This window comes from Microcaecilia unicolor, chromosome 3, assembly GCF_901765095.1.
Source record: "Microcaecilia unicolor chromosome 3, aMicUni1.1, whole genome shotgun sequence".
NCBI lineage: Eukaryota > Metazoa > Chordata > Amphibia > Gymnophiona > Siphonopidae > Microcaecilia > Microcaecilia unicolor.
In genome coordinates, this window is record NC_044033.1 from 91,096,782 (window position 1) to 91,124,106 (window position 27,325).

General features: G+C 44.0%; 1 protein-coding gene across 1 annotated transcript in view; it reads left to right on the plus strand.

Moving 5' to 3' along the window:
• Positions 1-27,325, plus strand: part of XPO1 (exportin 1) — a 543,231-nt gene that overhangs the window by 276,521 nt on the left and 239,385 nt on the right. Inside the window, 1 exon segment of the mRNA XM_030196174.1 lies at positions 7,009-7,147. Coding sequence (XP_030052034.1) covers positions 7,009-7,147 — 139 coding nt within the window.

The following is a 27,325-nucleotide window of genomic DNA, read 5'->3' on the forward strand; positions in this document are numbered from 1 at the left end:
CAGAATCTGTTTGGGGTTTATAATCCAACTCCACCCCCCCAGGCCCATTTTTATTTGTTCCAGGCTGCACTCTCAGATGTTTCTTCCGTAGGTCAATTTTTGTTATTTCTCGCTGTTGCGAGGCCCAATTGACCCTGTTTGTTGTTTTGAGTGAGCCGTGGTGCTAGGGATACCCATATGTGAGAACAAGCAGCCTGCTTGTCCTCGGAAAAAGCAAGTTACTTACCTGTAGCAGGTATTCTCGGAGGACTGCAGGCTGATTCTCACTAATCTGCCCACCTCCCCATTGGAGTTGTTCCTTTTCTTTGGTTTTGCTTCTTAAGTTGACTGAAGCGAGACTCGCGTGACGGGCGGAAGATGCTAGGAAGACTTCTGGACCTGGGGCTGCCCATGGACTTCACCCATATGTGAGAACAATCAGCCTGCTGTCCTCGGAGTATACCTACTACAGGTAAGTACTTCGCTGTATCATATTGTAACTTTGGAACTGTTTGAATGGAGGGGGCTTATATAGTAAACTGCATTAAGACTTTGTGCACAGTTTAACTCAGCTTGTTCCACAAGTTTGTGCACTATCATGGATTCTCTGTGTTAAAATGAGCTTATGAACTGGCCAACTCATTCTGACAGTGCACAGCTAATTTAAATTTGAGGGTAATGAAGGTATTATCTATTCAGTGCAGATGCAGAAATCTGCGGAGTACCGAGGGTGAGTGCAGGATTTTCTGATACTGGGGCTTGAAAGGTTAGGAGGGAGGATGGAAGGTTAACTTGTTCTGTAGCCAACAGCATTTGTGAGGATTTCATGTCTGTCTTCTCTGTACTGTGAGCATACGAACTCACAACTTTTTTTCTGACATAGTTGAAGAGGATGGGTTGGAGAAAAAAAAAAGCTGAGGGGGGCATGCTAGAGCAAAAGAATAAAGTCTTGGATTGTTGACATAGTTTATATTCAAAAATTGTATTCACAGAATAGCATTTTAACACACTACACTCCAGGTGCTCGATGAAACACTTTGTGTGCGCAAATGCAAAATATAGCTGCTACTAGCACAGACCCCGGTGTTGCATCTGAGGGCCTTGTTTGACTTAGGAACTGCAGAAAAGACCATCAAATTAGAAATCCAGAGGTTGCTGAATTCTAGGAGCCTTAGAGCCTGGGATTATCTTCAAGTATTTGAGTCTATGACAGTGACCTTGAGTTTGGTGCTTTTGGTCAAGTCCCCTGCGAATGTGCTTTTTGCCCCTTTTGGGCATTGTAGTCATAAGATTGTGGCCTGAAGCTCCAGTTCTGGGTTAAAGCAAGGTCCAGCTTGCATTTCGTAGATAATAGAAATCTGACCAAGGCTAGGGTTACAATACGTCTGGCTTTCACTGCCGGTGTCACATGAGTGGTGGGTGCCATTTTGTAAGGCATCGTGATTTGCCACCAGTTACTTGGCCCCCCTGAGGAAGCTTACATTGTATAGTGAAACGGTGAGCCCTGTTGGGCTTGATTGAAAAAAGCTAAGTAGCATTATTACTTGATTCAGCAACTGTTTAACATCCACGATTCAGATTATTATTATTTACAGGGTATAGTAATCCCTACACGTAGCCCTTATCTACACATAAGTGAAGTTTTTTGACCAGTGATAAAAATGGAGTCAAAATTACGCTGGCATTTGAGTGCATTGAGTACATTGTTGCCAAGCATTGACTACTGAGGTCCTTTTCTCCACTTTAAACAGAAAAAAGGAAGCTACGCACTTGTCACCACACACTCTTTAATTATTGGGTTAGTTTAGCTCATTTCAGCTCATTACCATTCCTTTACCCAGGCATGTCCAGTTTTTGAGGATACAGTGGTGCATCCAGGCTGGTTTTGCTAGCCTGCCTGTCCGGGTTGAATTTATTGGTTTTCTGTTTATTTGGATAAGGGCAGGTATTGTGTTGCATGCCCAGTTAACAAAACTATAAGGCAGTATCCATTTATTAATGAAGGAGATGTATTAATTGATGTATTGAAGGTTACTTTAATTTTATTTATGTGCTTATAAATGCACACTAGACACACATGAAAACAGCATTGATATATGATGTGGCCTAGAGAGAGTGCAGCGTGTGGGCCGTCTGAGAGAAGGGATGAACAGACTGTAGAAATATGCTGTCACTTGCTTGAAATACAGGTCAATGGCTCAGGCTAAGAGTTAGGCCTGTAAAAATCAAGGATCATCTCTGACACAAAATACATTTCACTGCAGCAAATGCTGAAGCAAGTTCTCAGAGAGGGGATGGAATCTGTTCTATAAACAATAACGAGACTGGCAGTAGCAAAAGAGTCATAGGCAAATATGTTTTGGCTACATGAAGATAGTACTGGTCAGCTGCACCCGGATGACAGTCTGATAGGTACTGAGGGGGAGAGGGATCTTGGGGTGATAGTATTCGAGGATCTGAAGGCGACGAAACAGTGTGACAAGGCGGTGGCTGTAGCTAGAAGGTTGTTAGGCTGTATAGAGAGAGGTATAGAGTTGTTTTTGGTTTTTTTTTGCTGTCCTCCCTCAAAACTGCTGACCACCGGAATATTGAAGGTGCACTTTCATGGGAGGAGAGAGAGAGGGAACAGCATTGCTGGACAATAGGAAGGAGAGGGGATAGGGAGTTGCTAAATCATAGGGGTGGAGGGGAGAGAAGTTGAGAAGCGCAGGGAGATGCTAGGCTACAAATATATTGGAAGGGAGAGGAAATGCTTATCTTGGTGGAACCATTGAGTTTCTCAAGATGAGTGAAAGGAGTATGTTGAGTATAGAAGGTAGAAGTTTAGTAATGGGAAGTGGGTGAAAGAATAGAAATGAAGGCCAGAGAAGAACTAGGAGAGAGGAGGAGATGGAAAGTTGAGAAGTAAGTGAGATATAGATGGAGGACTGAAGAGTGAGAGGATAAAATTTTGAGTGGGCAGACAACAGAAAAAGTGAAATTGTGTCAGAGACATAGTGAGGGAATGGAAGAAGATTGGAGAAAACACAAATGGACAGCATCCACTGGAAAGAGAGTAGAAGTCAACAGGAAAGCAGAAAAGAGAAACCGGGAACAACATGCTTAGAATGATAAAATGGCAAGTCGACAAAGGTAGAAAGTGTTTTGAATTTATTATCAGTAGGTGGAATATGTTAGATCATGTGACAGAAAAATATTCAGTGTACCTGAATGTAACTCACCTTGAGCTACTATTGAAAAAGGTGTGAGTAATATCTAAATTTTTAAAAAATGTCTTTGAATTTTGTTCAGTACGAGGGACTTGGGGTTCCCAGTTCAATTTCTTTTCTTTACATTTCTTTTTTAAATTTTGATCCCTTGTTCTGTATTTGGTGAGGGTTTGTCTTTATCTTGCTTGTGACTGATGTGTGCTGTTCTGTTTGCATATAGAGTTGAACTCTATAGCAGGTCCACTTGTTCTGTTTTACCTGTAGTAAATGTGTTGGTGTTCTGGGCACGCTTCATATTGGTATCATAAGAATTAGTGCTACTGGTGTGTGATAGGTTGGCTACATGTATTTTGAGTTAGGATTTTTTTTCAGGTTTTGTATTTTATAATGTGCCTGGTATTGGAGAGATTTATGTTGTCATTACTCAGATGACTGAAAAATCAGAATGTTTTCCTTTTGTATGGTAACTTATGTGGAGAAAATTTGCCTAATTATGATCTGTACCTGTTTTGGGCTGAGAGAGGGCTTTTGTGGATGCTGAGCATATTTACTTTTAATTCATAAGAACTGCCAAACCATATGAAACCAAAGGACCATGAAGATCATGTATTCAGTGTCATATGTGCGAGCATTGTCTGTCAGGTGTGTCCCAACTGAAAAAGGTTGAGCAATCCTGGTCCTCCACATCAGCTCTCGTCCTATCCATGCAAACAGCTGTCCTCGTTCTATCCATGCAAATGATTCCGGGATGTTCCAATCTCATCTCTATTCCCCTCCTCCCCCCCCCCCTCTTCCCTCCCCTTCTCGTGTGCCCTGTGGAGTGCCCGCTCGGTCTGCAACAAACTTCCCTTCACCCATGATCTCTTCATCTCCCGTTCCCTTCAACTGCTCGCCCTAACTGAAACCTGGCTCACCCCTGACGACTCTGCCTCAGTCGTGGCCCTATGCCATGGAGGTTATCTTTTCTCCCACACTCCTCGCACAGTTGGCCGCGGAGGAGGCGTCGGGTTTCTACTTTCACCCTCTTGTAGTTTTCAACCCCTCCTCCTACCGCATTCTCACTGCTTCTCATCCTTTGAAGTTCACTCCATCCATCTATTCTACCCACTGCCACTCAGAGTTGCAGCCATTTACCACCCCCGATAAGTCCCCCTCTTCCTTCCTTACTGACTTTGATGCCTGACTTTCTGTTTTTCTTGAACCCTCATCTTTGTCCCTCATTCTTGTAGACTTTAAGATACACGCTGACGACCCATCCGACTCTTATGCTTCTCAGTTCCTCACTCTGACATCCTCCTTCATCCTCCAGCTGAGCTCCACCACCCTTACTCACCAAACTGGCCATTGTCTTGACCTTGTCCTCTCCTCTACCTGCTCACCCCCCAATTTCTGCGCCTCTGCTCTTCCTCTCTCAGATCATAACCTGATCACCTTCACACTTCATCACCCTCCCCCTCAGTCCCGCCCAACACTAACCACTACTTTCAGGAATCTCCAGGCTGTCGACCCTCCCACCTTTTCCTCTAGTATCTCAAATCTTCTCCCCTCCATCATGTCCTCCGAGTCTGTTGACAAGGCTGTCTCTACTTACAATGCCACTCTCTCTTCTGCTCTGGACACCCTTGCACCATCCATCTCCTGTCCCACAAGGCGTACTAATCCCCAGCCCTGGCTGACCCCTTGCATCCGATACCTTCTCTCCTGCGCCCGATCTGCTGAACGCCTCTGGAGCAAATCTCGCACCCATAGCGACTTCATTCATTACAAATTCATGCTATCCTCCTTCCAGTCCTCCCTATTCCTTGCCAAACAGGACTATTACACCCAATTGACTAATTCTCTCCGGCTCCAACGCTTGTCGTCTCTTCGCCACCCTCAACTCCCTCCTCAAAGTGCTCTCCGCTCCCCCCCCCCACCCTCACTCTCTCCTCAATCACTGGATGACTACTTCCGCGACAAGGTGCAGAAGATCAACCTCGAATACACTACCAAGCCACCTCTTCTCTTCACCCATTAACCCACTCCCTCAACCAACCAACCCAGGCCTCCTCCTCCTCTTTTCCTGATATAACCGAGTAGGAAACCGCCCACCTTCTTTCCTCCTCGAAATGCACCACCTGTTCCTCTGATCCCATCTCCACTAACTTACTAAACACCATCTCTCCTACTGTCACCCCCACCCCCCATCTGTCATATCCTCAACCTCTCTCTCCACTGCAACTGTCCCTGACTCCTTCAAGCATGCTGTAGTCACACCACTCCTCAAAAAACCATCACTAGGCCCTACCTGCCCTTCCAACTACCGCCCCATCTCCCTCCTACCCTTCCTCTCCAAGATACTTGAACGCGCCGTTCACAGCCGCTGTCTTGCTTTTCTCTCCTCTCATGCCACCCTCGATCCACTTCAATCCGGTTTTCGCCCTCTACATTCTACAGAAACTGCACTCACTAAAGTCTGTAATGACCTGTTCCTTGCCAAATCCAAAGGTCACTACTCCCTTCATCCTTCTCGACCTATCCGCCGCTTTTGACACTGTCAATCATAATTTACTTCTTGCTACACTATCCTTATTTGGGTTCCAGGGCTCTGTCCTCTCCTGGTTCTCCATTTATCTCTCCCACTGTACCTTCAGAGTACATTCTCATGGATCTTCCTCCACCCCCATCCCGCTCTCTGTTGGAGTTCCTCAGGAATCTGTCCTTGGACCCCTTCTTTTTTCAATCTACACCTCTTCCCTGGGCTCGCTGATCTCATCTCATGGTTTCCAATATCATCTTTATGCTGATGACACCCAGCTTTATCTCTCCACCCCAGACATCACGGCAGAAACCCAGGCCAAAGTATCGGCCTGCTTATCCGATATTGGTGCCTGGATGTCCAACCGCCACCCGAAACTGAACATGGCCAAGACAGAGCTCATTGTCTTTCCACCCAAACCCACTTCTCCTCTCCCTCAACTCTCTATTTCAGTCGATAACACCCTCATCGTCCCCGTCTCATCTGCCTGCAACTCGGAGTCATCTTCGACTCCTCCCTCTCCTTCTTTGCGCATATCCAGCAGATAGCCAAGACCTGTCACTTCTTCCTCTATAACATCGGCAAAATTCGCCCTTTCCTCTCTGAGCACACCACCCGAACTCTCATCCACTCTCTCATTACCTCTCGCCTTGACTACTGCAACCTACTCCTCACTGGCCTCCCACTTTGCCATCTATCCCCCCTTCAATCCGTTCAGAACTCTGCTGCGCATCTTATGTTCCGCCTTGACCGATATGCTCATATCACCCCTCTCCTCAAGTCAGTTCACTGGCTTCCATTGAGGTACCGCATACAGTTCAAGCTTCTCCTACTAACCTACAAATGCACATCAATCTGCAGCCCCTCACTACCTCTCTACCCCGCATCTCCCCTTACATTCCTACCCGTAACCTCCGCTCACAGGAAAATCTCTCCTCTCAGTACCCTTCTCTACCACCGCCAACCTCCAGACTCCGCCCTTTCTGCCGTCGCCTCACGCTATGGTTGAATAAACTCGCTGAGGCCCATACGCCAAGTCCCCTCCCTACCCATCTTCAAATCCTTGCTCATGCCCATCTCTTCAATGTCGCTTTCGGCACCTAACCATTGTTCCTCTATCCAGGAAATCTAGACTGCCTCAATCTTGATTGACTGCACTTTTTGTCCTTTAGATTGTAAGCTCCTTTGAGCAGAGACTGTCCTTCTTTGTTAATTGTAAAGCGCTGCTCAACCCTGGTAGCGCTTTAGAAATGTTAAATAGTAGTAGTATTATTTATTTAATACTTATTTGCGTTTGTTTAGGTCCGTTTATTGTGGTTAGTCGAATGGCAAAAACCAGAGGAAGTGCTAGTTGTGGAAAATGATCAAGGAGAAGTGGTGCGAGAGTTCATGAAGGATACAGATTCCATTAACTTGTACAAAAATATGAGGGAAACACTAGGTAAGTAAACCAAATAATCATTTGTGAACCTGAAATCTGCTAGATTTTATTCTGCCTGTTCTTTTCAGAATGTTTATATGGCTCAAAAATATTAAACCTTTTCGTCAAATTATTATATTGGTAATAAAAGTAAGCACAAATGTTGGGTTGGTTTTGGACAGCTGTATCATGCAAAACTGATTCACTGTAGCAGGGATTAAGGAATTTCACCTTTCCAACTTCCATTTGCTTAGAAAGAATAAAAATAATTTGTAAAAGATTAAATCTATACTTAAAACATCCTCATAATACCAAAGTAATGCTAGCAGAAGGATGAGGACTATTTATTAGTTGCTAATGTTTAGGAATTTTAATGATTGATTCTTAATTATTTTGTATAATAATGCATTGTAAGCTGCTTTAATGCACTAGTTGTGGAATGTTATATATGTCAAACTTGGATTTTGTTATTTTGATAAAATATTAGGTTATACCAGTGGTTCTCAGCCAGTATATTAATGGACACTGATATCACTAGGAGCTGTGAGGTGTCGACGAAAATTTGACATAGGAAAGCAAGGCTTGCTCTCATGTGTGTCTGCAAGTTGGAGAGAGCCTGGGAGTCAGGCACATCAAATTCCTATAACTGTTCCCTTCCCTAATGATTGCTACAATTACTTCTGTAATACTAAGGGTAAGGATAATGTGTTCGATATATCCCTTTTTGTGGTACAATCAAAGTGATTTTCATACTATTACAGGTTCTTCCTCTGTCCCTAGTGGGCCTATGGTTTCTCTGACAATCAGGCTGTAGTATTCTCACAGCTGGTTCAGTTGATCTGCGCCGGCCCGGGACTGGCATTTAGAATAGCAGAAAATTTACTAGAAGCCTTCCAGCGCGCCGCGTGTCTGACGAGCGTGTGCCGAGTGCCTTCACGCCCGCCGCCCGTGCTCCTCACTTGCATTTTTTTCCGCGTGAGGAGTGGCAGCTGTTTACCCCTGCTCCGCTTCTTTGCCCGGGAGAGCCTTCACTGCCGCCTTCGCGATTTTCTGCATTGTTCTCCTCTCTTGTCTTTCTGTTTCTTTTAGTTAAAAAAAAAAAGTTTCCTTTTATTCATAGTTTTTCCATTTGGACGCGTCAAGTTTTCTTTTATTTTTAGTCGCTGGCGTCCTTAGGCCTTCTCGGTCGTAGCTTTCCCCATTTGTTTTGTGCTTCATTTTGGCACAATCATGTTTTCTGATTTGGCTAGGCATCTTCCCTTTCATATCATAGAAGACTCCCGTGGCTTCAAACGCTGTTCTCTTGCAACTGACCAATCTCAGATACTGATACCCATTCATGGTGTATCCAGTGCATCAGGCCCGACCATAGCCCAGCCCGTTGTGCCCTTTGTCTTCGTATGGACTTAACTGGTTCTAGAAGCCAAGAGAGAAAAACCTTTTGAGACTCGGTCCAGTCCTTCTACGTCGGCATCGACATCTGCCATCGAAGGTCGGCAGCGTCACAATCAATGTCTGGAGTGGAGGTAGGCATGGCTGCTGAAAGACCCTCAACACCCTGGGAGGCAGTGCGGCTTTCGCGTAGGTCTCCATCTGCCTCGAGACCCAACCCCAAGGTGATTGGGGATTCGATGTCGGCACTGAGGACCGCTCCCCCTACATACAAGAGGTGCCGACACGTCGGTCTCCCAGCAGTCCCAGTTCCTGCTCCCCAAACCCCAGGCAGCTCTGCCACCGACTGCTCCCCTGTCCTACAGCTTTTCCCGATGGCGGCTCTCGATGAGCGGATTCTGGCCTTGCTTCCATAGCTTCTGGAAGGATATGCTGTACTGCACTACATCTCCGTCAGAGGTGCTTGCACCTAACTTGCCACCCGCTGCAGTTTATGTCTGGCCCTCCAACCTGCGATGAGGTGTCCGAGCTCGGCACCACTGGCAGCTCCGATATCAGCTGCCACCCAGGTGACTCCCACATCGAAGTCGATGGGAGGAAGCTTTGCCGCAGTCCCTGCAGGAATTGGCTCCTCAACATCGCTGTCAAGACCACAGGTCTATGACGTCGAGGCGGGGTTTGGTCTCTGAAGCAGTGGCTGTTCCTAGGGGGGATGACACCCGGGGCGAATCGCCGATGCCGCCCCGCCCCCCTGGATGCTACGTGACCCCACCCACCCCGGCGAAAGAAACCCCCCCCCTCCCGGTGCACGCCGCTGGGGGGAGAGGGGGGTGCCGCGCGCACCTGTCCTTCGTTTGTACCTGCTTCCTCTGCCCCCGGAACAGGAAGTAACCTGTTTCTGTGGCAGAGGGAGCATGGAAGAACTAAGGACAAGTGTATGCGCGTCCCCCCCCTCCCCCCAGCGGTGTGCACCCGGGCGAACCGCACCCCCCCCCCCCCCCCCGCAGGAGCGCCACTGCTCGGAAGTTACTGAGGGAAATTGCTCTTCGACAAGAGGATGAATGCTCGGGGTCAGAGGAAGATCCGAGGTACTTCTCAGATGAGTCCATTTGGATTCCCTCTGAACCTTCCCCTCCACCTGAAAGGAGACTGTCTTTTCCTGGGAGCGCTCTCCTCTTTCATCTTTTCTACGGGAAATGGCTCAGGCCATTCCATTCCCCATAGACGTGGAGGACGAGCTCAGGGCTGAGATGCTCGAGGTACTGGACTACAACCTATCCATTGAAAGAGGCAGTGACAGCTGCTTTGCATAAGGTACTCAGGGAAGTCCTTATGCGAAACTCGCGTCCCCTCTGTTTGGCCCGGTGATCCCTCAGTAGGCAGATACTCAGTATTGGATCCATGGTGAACCTGGGTTGATGGGGTCTCAGTTACCCTACATCTCCATGTTGTGGACTGTGTCCTCAAAAGAGCCAAGAGTTCTAGAGACTATGCTTCGGCGCCCCCAGGCAGAGAAGCTAAGATCTTGGATTCTTTTGGGAGGAAAATGTATCAGGCTGCTTTGCTCGCTGCCCGTATACAACCAGCTCTTCACAAGCATACACTTGTGCAACTCGGTGTGTCAGCTGTCTAGTTTGGTCGATGCCCTCACTCCAGAGCAGGCCGAATCTTTTCACCAGCTGGTCAAGCAGCAGAAGGCATGTCATAAATTTCTGGCCATGGGCGCATACGACACTTTTGATGTATCTTCCAGGATCTCTGCTCAAGGTATAGCTATGTGCAGACTGTCATGGCTGTATGTTTGACCTTGATCATTCAGTCCAGCAGAGAATAGGGGATGTTCCTTGCTGGGGGAGATAATCTTTTTGGAGAGATGGTAGAAAATCTAGTTGACCAGATCAAGAAGCATACAGATGCTATGGTTTCTGTCTCCCGCCGTGCGCCTTCTGCTACCACCTCAACTAAGAGGTAATTTGGTGGGTCACAAAGTGGTCCCTATTCCTATTCCAGGTGTAGGTAATACTCCAGCGTCTCACCAGCCTTCTAAGGCTCAGTCACAGCGCGCTCGTTCTCATGAACAGCGTGTGCCTAAGGCCCCTACTGCTCCCCAGTAAAAGTGGCTTCTCTTAACCGCCAACTGGTGGGTTCTTCAAATAGTCCGGCAATGATACACCCTCAACCTGGAATCCAAACCTCCAAATTGCCCACCGGGAGCTCATTCCTTCAGCTCTCAGCACAGGCAGGTACTTGCAGAGGAACTCTCCACCCTTCTCAAGGCCCATTTGGTCGAACCTGTTCCACCAGGGGAAGAAGGGCTGGTATTCTATTCCAGGTACTTCCTTCTGCTGAAGAAAACAGGGGGGGGGGGTTCCCATCGTAGACCTAAGGACCCTGAACAAATTCCTGGTACGAGAAAAGTTTCAGATGGTATCCCTGGGGACCCTTCTTCAGGAGAATATTGGCTTTGCTCTGTGGACGAAGGACGCTTATACTCGTATCCTGATACTTCTAGCTCACAGGAAGTAGCTTCGATTCGGCTGGGACGCAGCACTTTCAGTACGTGGTACTGCCCTTTGACCTAGCATCATCGCCCAGAGTATTCACAAAATGCCTACAATGGTTGTGGCACGCTATGTAGACTGAGAGTGGCATGTGTTTCCCTTACTCGATGATTGTCTGATGAAAAGCACCTCGGAGTCCATATGGAAGTCTGTTCAAGTGCTGGAACTATAAATTTTCATAATAATTACCCAAGTCCACCTCATTCCTCTTCAGAAATTAGAATTCATTGGAGCATTGCTTGACACACGAGAGCAGTTCGAGCAGACCTGGGTAGACAAACTTCTATCTTTGGTTCCGAGCGTCTCAGCAAGTCACAGCTTGGCAGATGTTGAGACTATTGGGGCATATTGCCTCCACATTTCATGTACACCCATGCACGTCTGCACTTGAGACCTGCCTCATGGGGCCCTAGCTTTCTCAGTGGTATCAAGCCACGGGAATCTGGAAGATGTCATCCGTGTCCACAAACTTTCTCCATTCCCTCCAATGGTGGACAATTCATCTAAGTTCACTATGGATGCCCACGGAAAGTTCTAACGCGAATGCATCTCTCCTAGGGTGGGGGGGCTCATGTAGATGGCATTCACACTCAGGATATCCTTGGACCGCACCGTAGATAATTTTGTGGACCAGGGTGCAGATTTTAAGATGATCCTTATCTTTGATTGGTAGCCAGTGCAGCTTTTCTCAGAGGGTTTTGGCACTTTCGAACGTGTTTAACCAAATATAAGCCTGGCTGCTGTGTTTTGGGCGGTCTGGAGTTTTTTTGTGAGTTCTTTACATCCCCGTAGATTCCGTTGCAGTAATCTGCATAACTTAGGACCATTGATTGTATTAGGTTTTGAAAATTTCTCTCGAGAAGAAAGGCTTTTATCGTTTAAGTTTCCACATTGAGTAGAGCATTTTCTTCATTACGAGGTTACTTGGCTCTCAAGGGTAAGGTTGCGTTCGATTGTGACTCCGAGTATTGTTTAGGCTGTCTGAGGTAGGGAGGGTGTGTCCATGGGTGTTTTATTGTTGTGGGTTTGTACTTGTTATGTTGAGATGACAGGATGAGGCAGTGTGTTTTTTCAGTGTTCAATTCATTTGGAATGACTTTGCCCAAGAGCCCATGATGTTCAGGCTGTTATTGATTTCATTGGTTATTTCTGTTGTCATGTTTGAAGGGAATGTAGATTGTAACGTCATCTGCATAGATGAACGAGTTGAGGCCTCGATTGGATAGGGACTTTGCCAGTGGGATCATCATTATATTGAAGAGTATTGGCGATAATGGGGATCCTTGGGGTACTCCGCAGGCTGCTTTCCAAGATGGTGACATGTTTGAATTTGATTTTACTTGGTGTGTTCTAGTGGTTAGAAAACCCTTGATCCAATTAAATACCCTTACATCAATCCCAAAGTGGCCAAGGAGTCTTAGTAGTATATTGTGGTTTACCATGTCGAATGCGCTCGATGTGTCGAATTGGAGTAGAAGTATGCTTTTACCTGTGGATATTTCCTCCTTGAATTTCGCCAGGAGAATGACTAGGACAGTTTCAGTACTGTGTTGGGGGCTGAATCCTGATTGTGAGTCGTGCAGTATTGAGAACTTGTCCATGTATTCTGTAAGCTCTTTGGTCACTAAGCTTTTCATCAGCTTGACTACTAGTGGGATAGACACAACTGGGCGGTAATTGGTGAGGTCGTTTGTGTTTTCCTTAGTGTCTTTTGGTATTGGGGTGAGTAGGATGTTGCCATATTCCTTGGGAAAGGGACCTTGTTGTAGCATGAAGTTAAGGTGGGATGTGAGGTCTGCTATGAAGCAGCCGGGAGCGGATTTAAGTAGATGACTGGGACATATATCCAGTTTGCAGTGGGTGTTGGTGATGCACTTAGGTAATAGAAATCCACGGGAGACGTATGTGTTAGGCGGGGAGAGTCTGATAGGTACAAGCGGAGAGAGGGATCTTGGGGTGATAGTATCGGAGGATTTGAAGGCGACGAAACAGTGTGACAAGGCGGTGGCTGTAGCTAGAAGGTTGTTAGGCTGTATAGAGAGAGGTGTGACCAGCAGAAGAAAGAGGGTGTTGATGTCCCTGTATAAGTCGTTGGTGAGAGGCCCCACCATAGAGTATTGTGTTCAGTTTTGGAGCCGGATCTTGTTAAGGATGTAAAACGAATTGAAGCGTGCAAGAAAAGCTACAGAATGGTATGGATTTGCGTTACAAGACGGATGAGGAGAGACTTGCTGAACTAACATGTATACTCTGGAGGAAAGGAGAAACAGGGGTGATATGATACAGACGTTCAATATTGTGAAAGGTATTAATCCGCAAACGAACCTTTTCCGGAGATGGGAAGATGTAGAACGAGAGGACATGAATTGAGATTGAAGGGGGCAGACTCAAGAAAAATGTCATGGAAGTATTTTTTCACGGCGAGAGTAGTGGATGCTTGGAATGCCCTCCCGCGGAGGTGGTGGAAAATGAAAAACGGTACAGAATTCAAACATGCGTGGGATAATCATAAAGGATCCTGTGCCGAAGGAATGGATCCTCAGGAGCTTAGTTCAAGATCGGAGGCGGGGATACAAAAAGTAGCAAATATGAGTTATCTGTTGGACAGACTGGATGGACCGTGCAGGTCTTTTCTGCCGTCATCTACTAGTTACTATGTGTCGCTTGTGTACTGATTCAGTGTGAGGGGGGTAAATGTTGTCCAGATACGGTCATCTGGATATCCACCTGGAATTAGGTCCAGGTCGTTGATGAAGTTTTCGATGACGGTGTTGTGCTGAGGAACTGTGCTGCGTAATTTTATTATTTTTTCGTTAAAGTAGTTAGCAAGTTTCTCTGCGGGTGGGATGTCTATGTTGATTGTGGTGATAGGGGTGGTGTCTAGTAACTTATTTACGAGTTGGAATAGTTTCTTCATATCTTTATAACCCCGTCCTATTTTAGTTTTGTAGTATGACCTTTTGTTTTGTCTTATTGCATATTTGTATTTTCTATGTATTTGTTTCCATGCATTGAGTGTATGTTCGTCTTTTTTTTTTTCCATGCTCGTTCAAGTTTCCTAGTTTGTGTTTTGAGTTTTTTTAATTCGTCATTGAACCATGGTATCGAGTTTTCTGTTCTTGATGTTCTTGTCTTTAAGGGTGCTATTTCATTTAGTATGCTTCTGCATTTATCCTCCCACTGATTGAAATAATGTATGGAATCCGTTCATGTTGTCCATTCGTTGTCGTATATCATTTGCCAGAATGCTTGTGGGTCTGTTTGCCTTCTCGTAGTGTAAGTTGTATGTTCTGGTGTACGGGTTAATCCCTTTTTCCTCCAGTCTAGGGATAGGTTCATTTTGTAGTGGTCGGTCCAAGGTGTTTCTGACCATTTGATGTCAGTTATTAATAGGTTATGATCTGTGGACAGTTTGTGTGATATGAGATCCAGTGTGTGTCCCTTGGTGTGGGTTGCTTGCATGTGCGGCCATTTTAGATACCAGGATTGTAGGAAGTCTTTGCATTCACATGCGTTGGTGGAGTCGGGGTCTTTTAGGTGAAGGTTTATGTCACCTAGTATTAGTGTATTGGAGTTGTTTACACAAGTATTTGAGATGAAGTCTGTGAAGATAGGCTGGGTTTCGTTCCAGTTACCGGGCAGTCTGTAAAACAGGACACAGTTCAGGTGATCGATCAGGGATTTGTTATGGATTCTGAATGAAGCAATTTCTAGTTGGGGTGTTATGGATTCGGCAATAGTTTTGGTGGTGAATTGGGTTCGGTAAATTAGTGCTAAGCCTCCACCTCTCTTTCCCAATCTGGTCCAGTGAATAATTTTGTTACCTGGAGGGCATAGTTCAAGGATTATGGGGTCCTTTTGATCATGGATCCATGTTTCATTGATGGAGATAAGATCGAGTTTTCTGAGATGATGCAGTCTGATATTGTTGTTGTTTTGTTGACTACGGACCTAGCATTGATGTAGCCCACTTGGATATTTTGGTATGGGGCTGCTAAGTTTGATGATATGTGGATTTTTAGTTGTCGTTCCTTGGATGGTGTGTGTTTGCTGTGATCTTTCTTTCCCGTTTGTTGCGTTCCGTTCCTTAAGTAGGAAGCACTTAATGAAAAGAGAGAGATAATAGGCATCTCAGAGACCCAGTGCAAGGAGAATATCCAAGGGGACACTGATACAAGAAGACAAATTATAAATTGGAGCAGTGGTGGCACTATATGTGAAAACTGAATTGAGTCAAATAAAATAAAAATTCAGCAGGAAACAGATTGCAATATGGAATTCTTTGTAGATAGTAAAGGGAAAGAATACTTGTAGGTATATACTTCTGTCCACATGGCTAGAACAAACAGAAAGATGATGAAATGTTGCTAAACTTAAGTTTCCTAATTTCTGTTAACACTTTGGATATTATAAAATACCCTAATATTGACTGGATAAATGCTATGGCAGGAAATGCTAGGAAGATAAAGTTCCTAGCAGAGAGGTAGCTACCATTGAGTGAGTCTAGCACAAAAAGCAGAGCTTCCATTGATAAGGGCCATCTGCTATCACATTGATTGTCTACCAACGGAACAATACAAAAGTATCGTGTCTGATAACATCCAAAAAATATCACATTGATTGTCTGACATCACTGTCTCCCCCCCCCCCCCCCCCCCCCCCCCCCCCGCTGCAGGTCTTGCATCTTCAGTGTAGCTGCTTTGCCCCAGTCCTCTAAGGGCTGATGCTCAAAACTTACTGGGCCAACAGTGTGCTTTTTTGACCGGTTCTAGCCAGTTTAGCGTGCATATTATTCAGTGGGAGATGCGCAGAGGGATTCTATGGGCGGCAGTCTTCTGTCCGCAGTGGCAGCCAACGAGAATCACATGCAAATTTATTCAAATGAGCTGATTAGTATTTAAATGAGTAGTCCGAGGGATGCACAGCCATTTACGAGCAATGCACAAAAAGGCCCACCTACCTTTACCAGGTGAAATTTTACAGGAGGTCTGGAGCAGCCATAGCAGCCCTTTGCAGAGGCAGTGGGATCAATAGAGGTGATGCAGCTCTTCCTCCTCATCTGTCCACGGTCTTCTCTCCTCCAAGCAGATCCTCAAGCAGCATGATCGTCTTCTGTAGCTCTGGCAGTTGGCAGGGGAAGGAAAGCAACTCCTACCCGCTATTACTGCTTCTTAGCTGTTATCGACATGTTGCAGATGGAGCAGGACTTGCAGCTTGCCCCACATTGCAGGAGCAAATGTGGTGGAGGAGGAGGAGGGAGTTGGGACTCCAGGAAGTTGCAGCTACCTTCTATTCCTGCTGGCATTGGGCTCTGGTGGACCCTGCTTGGGAGCTGCTACCCAAGCCCCGACGAGCGCACCTTCTTTTTGCAGTTCAGTGATCACTTCTTGGGAAGACTCAGAAGCATGGAGGTGAAGTGGAGCTGCAGGATAAGTGCACTTCTTCTGCTGGTAGTCTATGGTGTCTGCATGGTGTCTGCTGTTGCCGACTGGCTCCAGATCAACCTGTTGAGGTAACCATGTCAGGCAAAGCTGGGAGCCGTTTGACAACCCTGCTCCCATTGGTGGTCTCCGGTGATTTCTGGCACTCCAATCCCGGCACTGTTGCAGCTGAGACCATAAAATCTTAGGAAACATGATTTGTGGCAGCGTGGATCAAAAAAAGTTTGAAATCAGAAAGCTTGTTTACTCTTTCCAAAAATACTAGGACTATGGGATACGCAGTGAAGCTACTAAGTAGTAAATTTAAAACAAATTGAAGAACATATTTCTTCACTCAACAAGTATTTAAACTCTGGAATTCATTGCAAGATAATGTGGTAAAAGCAGTTAGCTTAGTAGGGTTTTAAAAGGTTTTGGATAATTTCCTTAAAATAAAGTCCCGAAGCCATTATTAGGATGGGCTTGGGAAAATCCACTGCTTATTTCTAGGATAAGCAGCATAAAATTTGTTTTACTGTTCTGGAATCTTGCCAGGTACTTGCGATCTGAATTGGCCACTGTTGGAAAACAGGATACTGGGCTTGATGGACCTTCATTCTGTCCCAGCATGACAACACTTATGTTCTTATGTACACATAGCTTTCATACACACCAGCTTGATGCATGTAGTGAAACTGTTTTGGGCATGTGCATAACAGTCACGCTTACATTTGAGTGCTATGCGCATGCTCTGGCGTTTACCCTACCTGAGCTGCATGCTAAACTCCTCACTGCTCATTTGTATGCGATTTCTTTGTTAATTTGGGATAGAAGTAATGGGCAGCTGCTTCCAGGGACTTTAGTGCATCAGCCTCCTAATCTGGCAGTGACATCAGCTAGGTTTTAGGCACAGATTTCAATAACATCCATTCTATGAATAATGAAGAGTCTAGGTTATGGTGGCAGCACCCTTTTTCCTATATTACAGCCAGCCCTTCTAATTGTAAAAAGATTTTGTCTGGCAACCTTTATATGAAGAATTATTTCAAAACCCTTTGTATGCTTTATGGATCCTTAGCGGATACTTTTAATGCTAATCTTTTTTCTGGTTAATAAAGTAAGCTGGTCAATTTAGTTGATTTGATGGAGTCTGCATGTAAAAAAGCTTTTACCAAATACATGCATCATAGAAATTTGTCCAGAATATTTTTTCCAAAGGCAGAACAAGCTGCACTATCAACTTACATACCAGATACATGGTGCTTTTTAAAAATCCTAGAGATAAATAGCAGATAGTGGTTCCCAACAATCAAATCACAGTACCTCAGGCAACATGTCTAGCCTTCAACACAACCACTATGAAGAGGCACCTAGCTCTTCAAAACTTTTAGTTCCATCCTTTCACCCTTGCAGAGAGAGGCTATCTTCAGCATTGCTTCAAATGAGCTAATATCAGTTATAGACGAGATCATCTTAAACAGTCTGAAATGTGACATATCATTGCCTCAACATTAGATCAGCAAGGATGCAATAGAGTCTAAGGGACAAAAGGATGGTGGGGTGGGTCTACCTTCTAAAATAGAGAAGAAGCTGGTGATGCAGTCTGGGGACTTAATCAGATCCCTGTTAAGTTATGCCTTGCTGCTGATTTGAGTGTCTTCGGTGATACAGTATGCTGAAAAGATGTACATGGTCCCTAGCCAGCAACTGGATCGATTTTTTTTTTTTTTGAGGTCCTTTGGGCCTCCAGAAAATATTAGAACACATGCTGTTCCGAAGACAAGAGGAAGAAATGAGCTGTTTTCTTCAAAGTTCCGGCCTGATTGCCTATGAAGAGGCCAAACATATTTAGCTGTGTTACAATGCTCTCACTTCTCACTGCACTGGGCTCCATCAGATGACAATGCCCATCATTGAGGATTTATATCCGGCTGGCCTTGGAGAACACCTGTTACTGGTAAGCAACTTTTTTCTTCATTCTGTTTTAAATGATGTGTATTCTTCAGTATTTTTTGAAAGCATAAATAGCCTTTCTGTATTTACCCATTCCACTGTACTGCTTCCAAATAAAACATAACTCCTTTCAGTTTTCTCTGCTGAAGGGACATTAGGTTTTCTTTATATAGAAGCTATCCATCCCTTTTCTTTTTCTTTTTCTTTTTTTTTTCTGTATCAAATTTTTATTGAAATATAAATCAGACAAACATCACAGGAGATGTGCAACCAAACCACAAAGTATGTGACAATACCACCAACGTTCCTGTGACACTAATCACCTGAACAAAATGTAAGATGTGAACTGTCCCTCGCACCCCACTAATCCATGATCAGGTTGAGTGTGCATCCTGTTTAGCTTGCATCCGATCCTGGATAGCCCTCCCCCACTCCAAATTTCTCTTTAGATGAGTGTATTCTTCATCAGCAGGGTTGCAACAACTTTTATGCTTGTCAAACAGTTCATCTCTGCAACCACTTTCAAACAAAATGTCCAGTCCTGCAATGTAGGTCCCAAGTCCTTCTTTCAGTTGGCATCTAACTTCAGCAGAAATCTGAAACAATATATGGAAACATAACTTTCAATTTAACAGTATATTACCAACAAGTAACAATTTTGTAAGTATTTTCTCTTTATCAGCACACATAGCAACCATTTGAATTTCTTTAAAAAGTTTTTCTATTGCTCAATAGAAAATTCCATCCCCAAATCCCTTTCCCAGAATGCATAAACTAGTATTTTATAAACTCCTTTCCCCTTAAATATTGTTTAGTAGGATACAGGTCTCTACCATTCCAAGAGTCAAGCAAAATGTTTTCAAATTCTTCCGTCTCAGGATCCTCACAAAACCATCCCTGTGAGGCCATATAATGCTTAATTAGCAGTTAAGGGAAGAGGTTCTGGGCATCATGATTATTTGCTCTTGCAGGTCATTAAATGTAAGCATTTTACCTACATCGAGCAGATTATCTGAATGAGTTATGCCATGCTTTTCCTATATAGCAAATGCCCTCCTTTCCCCCCCCGACTGCTCCACATGTGAATTCGTACCTTTCCTTCTCTTCTGCTTTTGTATCCTCCTCCACACACCCACAAGAGATGTGCAGAAGGGATTGGAGAGTATGTAGCCATGCTCTATCAGCTGAGGAGACCCACAGCAGTTTGCTACAGGGTGAGGTCAGGACAACTTTTTGCTCTAAGAGCACAGTCGCTTTATTCAGATAGCGTTCCCAGTGTAAAAATTTTCTTTAATTGCAAAGCCCATAATACCAAAGAATATTGAGACGCTCTTCCCCCAGTTTCTAAAGACTTGCCACATTAATTTTGGACAATCAGTGTGGGGCCCCCCACCCCCCAAAGATGTGAAGTGGTGTAAATCTATTTGAAGATACATAAAGTACCCACCATAGGTAGAGTTTGAAAAAGAGAAATGAACTGAAGGAGAATATACATTTTAATAGCGACTATCTTATCCTCACCATGACAACCAACCCCCTCCTCTACAGGTCTATATGGGACAAGCAATTTGCTATTGGTATATTTATATAGTAGGCTAGGTCTCGTACCCAGACTCCCAAGTGTTGAAATTGACCTCAAGACTAAATGGGAAGCTCTATTGTAAACACTCCTCGTCTCCTGCTCCCATACTTATTCACTAAAACTCCTTTTATATTTAAATTCCCTTTAAATCCTGCTATTGCAGACTGAAAGAGTCCTGTAACTCTTTCAATATAACCATTAAGGTGAACTCTGGATGATTCATATATAACAAAATATCATCTGCCAAAAGAGCAGTGTTATGCTCATGTACCTCCCACCCTCAGGCATTTTGACATCTGGATTATTATTATTAGCATTTGTATAGCGCTACCAGACGCACGCAGCTCATATCGATCCACCCTGCTAAGGGCTCTACTTTCAAGGCAAATAGCAAGGGTGACAAACGGCATCCCTGTCTAGTACCACACCCAATGAAGAATGGTTCTAAATACCCACCATACTTCTACTTATTTCTATAGCACTACTAAACCTACACAGTGCTGTACTCTCAAATATGAAGAGACAGTCCCTGCTCGACAGAGCTTACAATCTAATCAAGACAGACAAGCAGTAGAAATAAGGGAAATACGGTGAGAATGGATAAAACAGACATGGGTACTGAACAAGTGAATAGAGGTTAGGGAAGCAGCCTCAAAAAAGTGAGCTTTTGCCCTAAGTTTGAGACGCCAAGAAGGAGCTTGACGTACTGATTCAGGAAGTCTATTCCGGTGTATGGGTGCATTAAGATAAAAGGAACGGAGTCTGGAGTTGGCAGTGGAGGAGAAGGGTACAGATAAGAGAGTTACCCAATGAACAGAGTTCCTGGAGGAGTGTAGGGAGAGATGAGAGTGAGAGATTACTGAGGATCTGCAGAGTGATGCACGTAAGTCAGTAAGAAGAGTTTTGACCTGTATGTGGAAACGGATAGGGAGCCATGAAGTCACAAGGAGCTGCAGTGGGAATCAAAACCCAGGTTGCCAGGATCATCAAAGACTGCTGCACTAACCATTAGCTACTCCTTCACGCCTTTTTGGTATTACTTGGAATCTTTCAAATATAATCTCCATTAGACTACGTATTCTTCAATCACTGTGCGTTGTATGAATTGTAGAAAGGAAACTGACTTTTTTTTTTAATTCATTATTTATTAATTTGTTTATATATCACAAGATTAAACTTCTGGTTAAACAGCACAGAACAAAAAATACCTGAGGAATACAATAAAGATACAAGAACAAAAAAGAAATCTTCCTTGACCACTATTAAGAGGAAGTGGACTCAAAGAGCCCGAGAAAGCAAAGAGGATATATATCGCATTCTGGGGGGAAAAAAAACCCCAGAAAAGAAAGGCTTATCAGAAACTGGCTTTTTGATCACCCTTTAGTGGTTGGTGTTATGCATGATCTTATGGGTTTCATGTTCGTTGGGGATATGTTATCATGCTTTAAATTGCAAGTTTTCACCTTACTAGAATGGGTTAAAGCATTGTTCACTTGTAATAGATGTTTTTTATATACAGCAAGATTAATCAGGCACACCAGTGTGTGATGTCATTATACATTGCCAGGATAGAACAGCTTTCCCAAAGCTGAGAATTTAGTGTAAAGTTGTGAGTATGCATGACTTTTCCTGAAAGCAGCAATCTCCTTAATTCCCTAGCTCAGCTTAACTTTTGGGAAGGTGAAAGATTATGTGCTTAATCTTACAGAAAACATGTTACAGGTGCGTAGCAATGCTTTTGTGAACAAGCAGGGTTGAATTAGGTACACCTGGTTATTTATTGTCTGTTCAAGGGCAACGCACACATTAAAAAAAAAAGCGCGTTAGTTGCAGGCTCACACCAACAGATTGGCAAGTACAGCTTGACCAAATGCCCTGTCTTATTGAGGGCTGGTTCAGGTAATAGTGCAAGGTAATGCAAGTACCAGATTGGTGCATTACAAATAGTATCCATAATTTCAAGAGATCTGTATTCGCTGCTTAATCTCATGAGCTCTCACTTTAGTGGTTAGAGGAGTAAATTTTCTGAATGTTCTCAAATAAAGTGCTCTACCTGGTTTCTTTAAAAAGGAGGGTTGTTTTTTAATTCTACTTTTATATTTCTGAGTTAGCTTTCTCCTGTTTTAGTAGAAGGTTTCTAGAATCCAATAGATTGCAAGATCCAAATCAGAATGGTTTTACTAGAAATAGGTCTTGTTAAATTGATTTTTTGCACTGGCTGATCAGGGAGTTGGATCGAAGGATAATGTTAGTGGTATACTTAGATTTCATCAAAGACTTTGACATAATTCCACATAGGTAAATTGTAGAGCACTCAGTATGGGCCCTAAGGTAACTGGGTTAGGTGCTGGTTGGAGGAAGGTGATAAAGGTTAGTGGTAAATGGATTTCTGTGTCTGAGAATAAGGGTGTTAACCAGTGGTGTGCTACAGGGATTGGGTCTTTATCCAGATTTAGCATTTTTGTAAGCAGTATTGCAGAAGAGCTGTCTAGTAAGGATTGCCTTTCAGCGGGTGATACCAATATTTACAGTAGGGTAGCTAACCCTAAGTGTGGATAATATGAGGGGGGGGGGGGGGGGTCTAGCAAAGCTTGAATAATGGCCTAGAATTTGGCAGCTAAGATTTAATGCTAAAAACTGTAAACTAATGCATGTGGGTTGCAAAAATCTAAGGTATCGGCAAAGTATAAGGGCTGAAGTGTTTCTGTATATGGAAAAATGGGACTTGAAGATTGATAATATCTTATGATAGTTGGCTAAACATGTTGTAAAGGTAATGGTAAAAGCCAGAAAAATGCTTGAGTGCATAGGGAGAGGAGCGACCACCTGGAAAAAGGAGGCAATAATGCTTTTTTATAAGTCTGAGACATAGGAGTACTGTGTACGTTTCTTAGAGACTGCACCTTCTACTTGGAATAGAAGTCTGAATTCCTTTCCTATGGCAGGACAGGCTCTTTTGCATTGGACAGCAGGATATGATTCACCTCTCCCTCCTCCTCCAGATTTCAACCCCTTCTTCCACCTCAATCTCACTGTTTTTCCTCCTTTGAAGTCCACTCTATCCGCCTTTTCTCTCCTCTACCTCTTCGAATAGTGGTCATTTATCGTCCCCCTGATAAGTCCCTTTCATCCTTTCTCAGTGACTTTTGACGCCTGGCTTGCCTTCTTCCATGATCCTTCCTCCCCCTCTCTCATCCTTGGTGACTTTAATATTCCTGCAAATGATCCTTCGAACGCTTATATTTCCAAGTTACTCGCTTTAACGTCCTCCTTTAATCTCCAACTATGCTCCACCTCCCCCACTCATCAAAATGGTCACTGTCTTGATCTCATCTTCTCCAACTGTTCACCCTCTAGTTTCCTTGCCTCTGATCTTCCCTCCTCTGATCACCATCTTATAACTTTCACACTTAAATCTCCTCTCTCCCAGTCCCGTCCTATCTTATCTAATTTATCTGGGAATCTTCACGATATTGACCCTTCATCTCTATCCTCCCATGTTTCAAACCTCCTCTCTACTGTGGCACCATCCACGTCTGTCAATGAGGCTGTTTCTTCTTACAACAATACTCTATCCTCTGCCTTAGACACTCTTGCACCTTTGATGACCCGCCCTGTAAGGCGTACAAAACCCCAACCTTGGCTGACTTCTAATATCCACTACCTACGTTCCTGTACCTGCTCCGCCAAACGCCTCTGGCAGAAATCTCGGGCCCTTGCTGATTTTCTTACACTTTAAGTTCATGCTGACCTCCTTCCAATCTGCTCTTTTACGTGCCAAACAGGATTATTATATCCAACTGACCAACTCTCTTGGCTCTAATCCTCGACTTCTCTTCACCACATTGATCTCTCTCCTCAAGGTGCCCCCTCCCCCAACTCCCCCTTCATTATCTCCTCAGACCCTTGCTGAATTCTTTCACAACAAGGTTCAAAAGATAAACCTTGCTTTCTCTACCTCACCACCTCTCCCTCCACTAGTCCATTCCCCTCTCTCTCCTTCCCCTCATTCCCTTTCCTCCTTTCCTGAAGTTACTATTGAGGAAACTACACTTCTCCTTTCTTCCTCAAAATGTACCACCTGTTCCTTGATCCCATTCCCACCCACCTTCTTAATGCCATCTCTCCTGCTCTTATTTCTTTTATCTGTCACATTCTCAACCTCTCACTTTCCACTGCGACTGTCCCTGCTGCCTTTAAACATGCTGTGGTCACCTTTAAAAGATATTTGGTTGAAAATTTAAAATTTTTGCCTGAAAATATACCACCCCTGAACAAGATATATTATTTACCAACGAAAAAGAATAAAGAGGAAGAACAACAGATTGTACAACCACAAGGAGAATTGAATGTATCAGAATTATTAGATACTTCCCTATCAACAGCTATAATGGAAAGACAAACACTTTTAATATCATTTATTTTCTATCAGGATTTAGAAGCAGTCAAAAAAATGGCGTTAAAGAACTTACAAGTACCATTCTATGGTGGGAAGATCTGGGTATTCCCAGATGTGACTAAACAGACCCAACTTAGGAGGAAGGAATTTTTAGCTTTAAGAACTGCTACAGTAGCTTTGGGTGCAACGTTTAATTTAAACTATACTTGCAAATGCAATGTTAAATATATGGGGATAAAATATATTTTCTTTAAGCCTGAACATTTAGCAATTTATCGAACAGAAACAAGTATTACGAACCTAGTTGGGAAAAGCAACTTGACCATGGGTTTATAAAATAAGAAAAATTTAAGTGGATTTAGTGTTAAGCAATTGCTTTTACATATTTCTTTGTTTAAACTGTCTCCTGAGATATATGGATTAGTCTTCTCTGTATGGTGGTCTAATACAAGAGGGCAAAATATTTTCCTATGTATATTGTAATTCAATATTACTTGTTATTTCCTGCTATTATTTAATCTGTTATTTTCCTGTTTCAAGTATTAAGCTTGTAAAATTTGAAAATTTAATAAAATGATTCAATAAGAAAAAAAAACATGCTGTGGTCACACCTCTCCTTAAGAAGCCTTCACTCGACCCTAGTTGTCCCTCTAATTACCGACCCATCTCCCTCCTTCCTTTTCTCTCCAAATTACTTGAGCGTGCTGTTCACTGCCGCTGCCTTGATTTTCTCTCCTCACATGCTATTTTTGACCCACTACAATCTGGTTTTCGCCCTCTCCACTCAACCGAAACTGCGCTTACTAAAGTCTCCAATGACCTATTACTGGCTAAATCCAGAGGTCAATATTCCATCCTCATTCTTCTTGATCTTTCCGCTGCTTTTGACACTGTCGATCACAGCATACTTCTCGATACCCTGTCCTCACTTGGATTCCAGGGCTCAGTCCTTTCCTGGCTCTCTTCCTACCTCTCCCTCCGCACCTTTAGTGTTCACTCTGGTGGATCCTCTTCTACTTCTATCCCTCTGCCTGTCGGCGTACCTCAGGGTTCTGTTCTTGGTCCCCTCCTCTTTTCTATCTACACTTCTTCCCTTGGTTCATTAATCTCATCCCATGGCTTTTCCTACCATCTCTATGCTGATGACTCCCAAATCTACCTTTCTACCCCTGATATCTCACCTTGCATCCAAACCAAAGTTTCAGCGTGATTGTCTGACATTGCTGTCTGGATGTCTCAACGCCACCTGAAATTAAATATGACCAAAACCGAGCTTCTCATTTCCCCCCCCCCAAACCCACCTCCCCGCTCCCCCCGTTTTCTATTTCTGTTGATGGCTCTCTCATTCTCCCTGTCTCCTCAGCTCGAAACCTTGGGGTCATCTTTGACTCCTCTCTCCTTCTCTGCTCATATCCAGCAGATTGCCAAGACCTGTCGTTTCTTTCTTTACAACATCCGTAAAATCTGCCCCTTTCTTTCCGAGCACTGTACCAAAACCCTCATCCACACCCTTGTCACCTCTCGTTTAGACTACTGCAATCTGCTTCTTGCTGGCCTCACACTTAGTCACCTCTCCCCTCTCCAGTCGGTTCAAAACTCTGCTGCCCGTCTCGTCTTCCGCCAGGGTTGCTTTACTCATACTACCCCTCTCCTCAAGACCCTTCACTGGCTCCCTTTCCGTTTTCGCATCCTGTTCAAACTTCTTCTACTAACCTATAAATGTACTCACTCTGCTGCTCCCCAGTATCTCTCCACACTCGCCCTTCCCTACACCCCTTCCCGTGCACTCCTCTCCATGGATAAATCCTTCTTCTCTGTTCCCTTCTCCACTACTGCCAACTCCAGACTTCACGCCTTCTGTCTCGCTGCACCCTACGCCTGGAATAAACTTCCTGAGCCCCTACGTCTTGCCCCATCCTTGGCCACCTTTAAATCTAGACTGAAAGCCCACCTCTTTAACATTGCTTTTCACTCGTAACCACTTGTAACCACTCGCCTCCACCTACCCTCCTCTCTTCCTTCCCGTTCACATTAATTGATTTGATTTGCTTACTTTATTTATTTGTTGTCTATTAGATTGTAAGCTCTTTGAGCAGGGATTGTCTTTCTTCTATGTTTGTGCAGCGCTGCGTACGCCTTGTAGCGCTATAGAAATGCTAAATAGTAGTAGTAGAATATGAGATCTGGTGGTGGTTGAAAAAAACCTCTGATAGCCTGCCTTTACCACAAGGAGTTGGTTTGCTTCCATTTCTAAAAGACCGTGTTAACGCAAATTCCTGCAGGTAGGGCAAGGTGCATGTTTGAAGAGAGATTTGGCTGCGGAAGTAGGCAATATCTAAAAGTAGACTGTTTTGTGTCAGCAGGCATGGCTTGCTTTGACTGGCCTCTTTCTCACTGTCTGAATTTAATGAAGACAAGGCATTAATTAGATGGTCTCTGGAATGATGAGATGATCCTACTGCTATAGTAACTTTGCCTATATTGGGATGTACTCATACATCTGGAGAAAAGTAGTCGTTGGGACAGGAAAAGGGCATTTCAAAATAGAGCGGTGGTCCTTAATGATATCCTACACTTTTTCATCCGAATAAGGAGTCTCAGATTCCATGTACTGATGTCCTCATTTAGACTGGAAGCACATAACTGAGCGAAAGACTTGGCAGCAAGGGCAGACGCAGAAATTCTGAAAGGAATGTCTAATATGCTGATTGTATAAGATGGGTTTTACACTATTCAGCTTCTGCTAAAATGGTTGCTGAACAAAAAAGCTTTCAGTTTTTTTTATTTGAAATAGCTTTTGTTTAATCTATATGCTTCCCTCCTTTTTTATTTGGTGATGGAACTTATGATTACATTTTGCAGTATATGCACACATTCTTTCAAAGTTGATAG